The following is an 8,200-nucleotide window of genomic DNA, read 5'->3' on the forward strand; positions in this document are numbered from 1 at the left end:
GAGTAATTCTTGGATGTCTTTAGAATTCCTAAATGAAAGATTTGCCTCAAGTGTTTCAAGGATCAGTTTCTTACAGTCGTTTGAAGAAAATACACGCAATTTGCTATTATTAAAGTTTATTTTAGAAATATCATTTATAATTATACTTCTAATTTTGAAATTTTTAAAGTTAAGGTAAAACATTTTCAATTAATCTTTTATATTTATCAATTTCACATAATTTGCTAAAATTGCGATTTTAAAATTTCGTGTATTTTGTCAAATTTATTAATCTTTTTGTACCGACAACAAATTATAATGATGAATCAACAAAGTTCAGTTTGGTGTTATTTTAAAAAAAATATCGGTTGATACCGCTGAATACAAGTTTTGCAAAAAACAACTGAAGTGCGTTGTAGGAAGTACTAGCTCAATTCGAAAACATTTGAAGACTATTCATAGTGTTTTCGATATCGAGAAAAACTCTTTCGGAACTTCTTCAACTCCTAGAAAGCGCCAAAGGTAAATAATTTATCAGATTTTAATATTCCATTAATATTCATTTATTAATTGAATCCTTTTGTGACAATCAAGTGTAAAAGTTTTATAAAATCTAATTTGGAACACATTTTTATTAATATCAGCTTATACTGTTTAACATGTAGTGCAAAATTTTTGCATAACATATTTTCAGACACAGTGCCAATTACAGCCCCTTTTCGTATTTGATTTTTCGTTACATGTGTTACTTTTCAATACTAAATAGAAATATTAAATTTTTCACAAATTGTTTTGAAACTCATAGTTGGTATGACTATAGTTATACATTGTTGTGCACCCCTGGGTTAACAACAATTTATGTTGAGGCCGTCACCAACAGTTATGTTGCGTCCAATCGATGCCAACAATTAAAATTTAGGTTCTTCTGCTGCTTTTCATAAACTTTACCACTGTGAAATATTTAATTAAACATCTGAAGACTTTTATAAATTTTATTTAATTCATTACTTAGTTACACTTAATACACAATTGATATTTTGAATCAGAGTGATGTGAACTGTTTGGCAAGTAAGCTATGAGTGACCACGTTTTGCCCGTCCTCCGGCTTTTTATAATCTCCGTTGGTGACGCAATCATTCTTCTAGAAATATACGTTAAAATGACTCACTCCTATTTACTTTAGACGCAAAACCCTACAAAACCGTTACTGACTTGCATACAATGTTGCAACGGCCACGCGTCATTCTTATCTCTGATACAATCTATGAGCTGTAAGCCAACAACGTATTGCGTCTTTCATATTGGTTGTTATATCGAATTTATAATATTATTTATAACTATTGTAAAGGGTGAATACCACTACAACATATAAGTAGATAATTATAGAGGTTTCAGAAAAAGAGCGATTTATGCATTTTATATTAGTTATCCAACACTATACTTATATAGTTCTGAATAGCTAGATAGATATTCAGAACTATATAAGTATATATACTTATATAGTTTTGAATAACTAATGCAAAATGCGTAAATTGCTCTGTTTCTGAAACTTTTATTGTGCCGCTAATACTTTTATAATAAACTAGCCGACCCAACAGACTTCGTCCTGTCAAAAAATCGTAATGTGGCGGTGTTTTGTGCCTACATTTTTTCTTTTCTTTGCAAAAAATTATCCTGAACAGAACCGTCACCCTGGTAAAAATTCGGTGTGAATTAAAAATAATTAAATAAAACACTATAAGCATTTAAAAGTAAGTAATTTTAATAATGTAAATCATAATTCAAAAATCAGTTCAATTTTCATTGTAGTGCTTTGTGATAAACGATGTTAATTGTTTGATTACCTGGCGCATAGACAAACAAATCTGATGGTTTTCCAATACGGGAACAGACAACATACAATTGGAAACGCATTGGGATGCATGGTGCGAGAACATCTTCTGCTTTATACTATCCTTTGAATATAGTTGGTCGATATTTCGCAACATTATAATTGCCGATCCAACCTTTAATTGAAGATTGTGAGGTAACAATCCTGGCAAATCCAGCGAGTTTAAAAACTCCGGTGGATCGTCTTGGTTAGTTGCCGAATCAACTGATTCGTCTGTAATTTGTTCTTGAATTTTGAAATTTAATTAATTTACATCAATGTTTTTGGCTGCCAATATAGCTTGATTAATAGAAAGATATTTCTATGTTTATATAAATATATTCAAAATCAGATTATCAAAAACTACACAAAATGTCATGACATAGATCATTGTTTTTTTTACAAATTGCGTTGCCTACTCGATTAAAGAAGAAAAGGGCTGTTTTGAGGGTTTTCCCGGCAATTATTCGTTTTTTTTTCGCCGTAACAACCATCCTTGGACTTTAACAAACATTTTAAAAAAAGAATTGGCCAAATTGGTCCATGCGTTGTTGAGTTATGCGCTTACCAACACATTTTGCGATCCATTTTTATATATAAGATAGCACAACGCAATTTCTCGAAGGAGTTTACGTTTCCACCAGAAAATCCTACTTGCTAAATTCATGTTAATGATATAATTTAGTAATAAATAAATAAATAGTAATTAAATAATAAATAAGCTGAGTATAATAAAACATAATTTGACGACAGTAATGGGCGCCTGCAAATAATAGTGTGTAAAATATATATTTTTAACTTAAATATTACAAATATTACAAGTATCACTCTAATAATATTAATATTACTTTCCATTGAAAAAAATGAAACAAGCTTATGAAACTTAAATATCAAATTATTTTATAATAGTCCATCATTGGCCCTATTGATTGTCCAACTTCAATCTTTAGAATTTTTTGTCATTATATACACATAATACACATATACACATGAATAAAGAAATAGTGAATAAACATATTTCACTGTTTTAGATGTTCAATGAACGTTGAAGAAGAGGTAGAGATCCTGAGTGACTCTGAAGATATTAGCATCACTTCAGCTGATTCTCAAACAACTTCATTGACACAGACAAAAATCACAGGAGCATTTCGAAGCAGCAAGTATTTGGAAGAAAGGGGCGAGAAAATTACATGCTTACTTGCTGAAATGATTTCCACAGATATGCTACCACTAAGCTTTGTGGAATGTAAAGGATTTCAGAAATTTATGAAATTTCTCGAACCGACTTACAAAATTCCTTTAAGAGTGTAAAGTGTGCTGAGTCGTGTAAAATTATCATACGACAACAAGACCAGCGAAGTCAAGAAATTGTTGTCTGAAGCTAAAAATGTGGCAGTCACAACTGATATGTGGACATCAAGATCATCCAATTCATATATGACTATTACTAGTCATGTAATAGACAGTACATGGAAGTACAACAATGTTACATTATCCACTGTCGAAATTTCGGAGAAACACACTTCAGAGAATTTAAAAAATAAATTGACTGAACTGTTGGGAGTTTGGAATATTGAAGGTAAAATATCTGCTGTTTTTCATGACAATGCTGCAAACATTACAGGGGCTGTTTCGAAGAACAGAAACTTGTTTGGTGATAGCATACCCTGCTTTGCACATACCCTACAGCTGTGCATTAATAGAGCCCTTTCAGTCGGTAATGTTCATGATCTTGTGAAGAAAGCTGGAAATGTAGTAAGTCATTTCCATCATTCTAGTTTAGCCTATTATAATTTGAAACAGAAGCAAGATCAACTACAACTTCCAATACATAAGCTAATAAATAAGAACATTACTAGGTGGAACTGCACTTACCACATGCTTGAAAGACTGGTAGAACAACGGCCAGCAATTTCAGCTGTTCTCAATGATCGCTCTGTGACAAACATTAGGACAGCTGTGTCACTTGAAATAACTGAGCAGGAATGGGCGAAAATAGGAATGCTGGTCGCAATGTTAAGACCGTTTGAAATGAGTACCAGCTTATTGTCATCCGAAAAGGCTGTAACATTGTCAACAGCAAAACCATTGACGTCTTCGTTAATGAGAAGATGTTCAGAGAGAATTAATGAAGAGGAATCTATCCATATAAAAAAGTTTAAAAAACTAATAAAAACTGAAATTATGGATAGATTTCTCTATAATGTTGACGATGGAAATTTAACAGTTTTCGATATGGCAAGCACATTAGATCCCAGATACAAAGATGAAGTTCCTCATAACGTAAAACAAAAGGCAATAGTGCTGTTAAGGCGTATGGAAGAGACATCCCCCATTACGATTGAAGAAGAATCTTCAGAAATAGGAAAATACTATTTAGATGTATTATTTGATGAAGAAAGAGCCAATGCTATTTCTACTATTACAAAATCAGAAATTGATATATACATTACTGAGCAACCAATAAGTAAAAGAGACTGCGTATTTGAATGGTGGCGTCGTAATGAAAACAAATAGAAAAAACTATCCATGATAGCCAAAAAATACTTAGCTATACCAGCCACTTCGACACCATCTGAAAGGGTTTTTTCCACAGCTGGAAATATAATCACAAACCGCAGAAATTGCCTTCGACCCGACAATGTGGACATGCTCGTTTTTCTCTATGAAAACAAAAATGTATAAAAATATAAATAAACCAATTTTATGTTGTAAATGTGAGGTTTTAATTAGAAATTTCAGACTCAGAAAAAACGTTTTATTAAACGTTCCCGTATCGTAACGAAATGTTCGAGGAATATTAAATGTTTTCAAATAGATTATATAACTAGTGGGGCGCATGGCATCGTGCCTTAAGGCAAATTGCTGGTACTTCCTGTATTTTTTATTTTTTAATTATTTTTTCTAAAAGAATTAACATTTTGAAAAAAAAAATACTTTGGAAAAAATAGATTTTTGAGAAACTATAAATTTTCGACGACAATTTACTTTTTTTAGAAAGAAAAGACTTTTTGAAAAAAAAATGTTTTTTTTTATTTTGAAATCTTTTGGGAATTTTGAACTTTTGTTCAAAGCAATCGTACTGCTTTAACTACATTGAAGCGAAATTTCTATAAAATATCTGATAATTTGATATGTCTAATAATTATTTTTGACCGCCAAATGGCTATTTTTAGTTTTTTTTACTAGATCTCCGAATCCGCTAGATTTGCATTCATAAAAATTTGATCAATTCTTCATCTTGTCAATGCAAGTAAAATGATTTTTGAATTATTGAAATCGGACGCCCCGTTCTCTCAAAAACTGAGATACCGCTTATGGCACTTTTTCCCCCGTATCTTCGAAACGGCTAGACCCGCTTATGCCAAAAATTAATCAGCACGTCTCCTTATCAATACAATTCGAACGTTTTTTGAATAATTGAAATCCATTGAACCGTGTTTCCGAAATCGTCGACGAAAATTTGTATACGTACACACACACATACATCCATTTTTTTAAGGTTTGCCAAAATGTTCAGAAACCGATTTTGGGGAGCAGGGAGCTGTCAGCTTTGTGTGTTGTGTGTTGCATGTTGCATGTTGCATGGTGTGCTAGAGTACGTGTGAGCGAGTGAGAAGCGTTCGTGTTCGTCGACCCGGTCTTCCAGAGTCGACTAGCGATCGCAGCGTGAAATGGGCGATTGTGGCATATGCCGGACTTTGCTAAACCGGATTTCAAAGTCTTTGTCGATCTCAGAGTGAATCCCCCCCTCGTGTTTGACACCTTATCGCGGTGAGGGGGTCCAGTTGGGCGATAAACGTCCAATTGCCAAGAGCAGACGTATGCTTTAGCTAGCACCTTTGTATACTAGTTACACTTCAAGATATAAAAATTAATTAGTTAAGTATATTTTTTTCCGAAATTTTTTTTGACCAAAATTTTTTTCTCAAAATTTTTTTGACCAAAATTTTTTGGGCCAAAATTTTTTTGACCAAAAATTTGTTTCCGAAAATTTTTTGCCCAAAATTTTTTTTACCAAAATTTTTTTTTTTTTGAAAAATTTTTTTGACCAAAATTTTTTTCCGAAAATTTTTTTTGACCAAAAATTTTTTCGGGGCCAAATTTTTTTTGACCAAAATTTTTTTTCCGAAAATTTCAAGCTAGCACGGTTACCATGGCGACGATTACATACGAAAATTGTAAAATAATAGCAATAATAGTTACCATGTAACCGTTGCTAGCTTGAAATTTTCAGTAATTATTGTCAAAAAAATTTTGGTCCAAAAAATTTTGGCCAAAAAATTTGGGCCAAAAAAATTTGGACAAAAAAATTTTGGTCTGACTTTGTAAAATAATTTTACTGAAAATTTCAAGAAGTAACGGTTACCATGACAATGGTTACATGGTAACTATTATTACTATTATTTTACAATTTTCGTATGTAACCGTCGCCATGGTAACCGTTACCAGCTTGAAATTTTCAGTAATTATTGTCAAAAAGATTTTAAGCAGCCGTATGCTTTAGCTAGCACCTTTGTATACTAGTTACACTTCAAAATATAAAAATTAATTAGTTAAGTATTTTTTTTTCCGAAAATTTTTTGGACCAAAATTTTTTTCCCAAAATTTTTTGGGCCAAAATTTTTTTGACCAAAATTTTTTTCCGAAAATTTTTTTGACCAAAATTTTTTTCCGAAAATTTTTTTGACCAAAATTTTTTTGACAAAAAATTTTTTCGGCCAAAAATTTATTTCCAAAAATTTTTTGGGCCAAAATTTTTTTGACCAAAAATTTTTTTAACCAAAATTTTTTTGACCAAAATGTTTGGGGCCAAAATTTTTTTGACCAAAAATTTTTTTGACCAAAATTTTTTTCCGAAAATTTTTTGGGCCAAATTTTTTTTGACCAAAAATTTTTTTTGGCCAAAAATTTATCCGAAAATTTTTTTGACCAAAATTTTTTTCAAAAATTTTTTTAACCAAAATTTTTTTGACTAAAATTTTTTTTCAGTAAAATTATTTTACAATTTCCAAAGTCATACCAAATTTTTTTTGACCAAAATTTTTTGGGCGAAATTTTTTTGGGCCAAATTTTTTTGGCCAAAATTTTTTTGCCCAAAAATTTGTCAAAAAAATTTTGGTAAAAAAATTTTCGGAAAAATAATTTTGGTCAAAAAAATTTTGGTCCGACTTTGTAAAATAATTTTACTGAAAATTTCAAGAAGCAACGGTTACCATGACAACGGTTACATGGTAACTATTATTACTATTATTTTACAATTTTCGTATGTAACCGTCGCCATGGTTGTAGAATTTATGTTAAAAGTTTATGTGAATAATAATACAACCGTTTATGCAGAAGGATAAAAACAGACTGACTGATTATATATTCTTTAACTAATCACATGCATTACAAACATTATTAACAATCACTTGTTTTTACATAAAACAAAAGACAAACATATATACATAAACATAGTAGACACAGAGCGTTTAGTATCAAACTTCAACACCCCCACTATACTAAACAACTTGTGTACTCATACCTAACTATTATTAGCTTTAAAAACTTCAAATGTTTATGTACACTTAAGCTCTTCGTGAATATATCAGCAGGCATATCATATGTCTGCACATACTTTAGATCGATCACACCATCTGCAATCGCTTCCTGATGAAATGATGTCTCACATCAATGTGTTTTGACCTTTTGTTAAAAAACTGGATTTTATGAGAGTTTTTGCGCTGACTCGTTATCATTGTAAAAACATACACTCTCATCTATATCCGTTAATTCCATTAACAAACCTTTTAAGTATATCGCTTCTTTAGAAGCACCTGTCATTGCCATGCACTCGGTCTCTGAAAATTGTTACACGCATATGTGGCTTGATCGTCAAACATTTTCTTCTTTCTTTTTCTTTTAGACTTTCGTGTTTCTATAATATTTTGTTCATGATCACTGCCAGCATTTTGATCCTTTTCCGTTACAGGCTGCATTTCATTAACCCCCACTGAAACACTGTTCATTACTGGTTCTATTGGGTTCTTGCTAGGCACATCTTCAATATTTTCCAGAACTTTTACTGCTCTTGATCCTTTGTGTTTGAATGGCAATCTAGTTTGCTTTCCTTTACAACCAACTATACAATTATTTATGTCTGATGTTGCCTTCTTGGATATGGTGAGCCCTTTCACTAAGCCTTTACTTAATTTACACAAATCTGTTTTATTTATATGTCCTAACCGTCTATGCCATATATTTCCTGACTTAGGATCTGTAACTAACAAACAATTAATATTTTTTGTCATGAGTTTATATACTCCACCTGTAAGTACCGCCACTGCAACCAAAGTGTTATTTTTATCA

General features: G+C 31.4%; 1 protein-coding gene across 1 annotated transcript; it reads left to right on the top strand.

Moving 5' to 3' along the window:
- Positions 1-3,286: 3,286 nt before the first annotated feature.
- LOC113389906 (zinc finger BED domain-containing protein 1-like) lies at positions 3,287-4,366 on the top strand. Its single transcript, XM_026626845.1, has one exon. The coding sequence runs from the start codon at positions 3,287-3,289 to the stop codon at positions 4,364-4,366; it is 1,080 nt and encodes a 359-aa protein (XP_026482630.1).
- The last annotated feature ends 3,834 nt before the right edge of the window (positions 4,367-8,200 follow it).

The sequence above is a fragment of the Ctenocephalides felis genome, unplaced genomic scaffold, assembly GCF_003426905.1.
Source record: "Ctenocephalides felis isolate EL2017-DRISC unplaced genomic scaffold, ASM342690v1 CF-g0.4_SCAFFOLD_00845, whole genome shotgun sequence".
NCBI classification, from domain to species: Eukaryota; Metazoa; Arthropoda; class Insecta; order Siphonaptera; family Pulicidae; genus Ctenocephalides; species Ctenocephalides felis.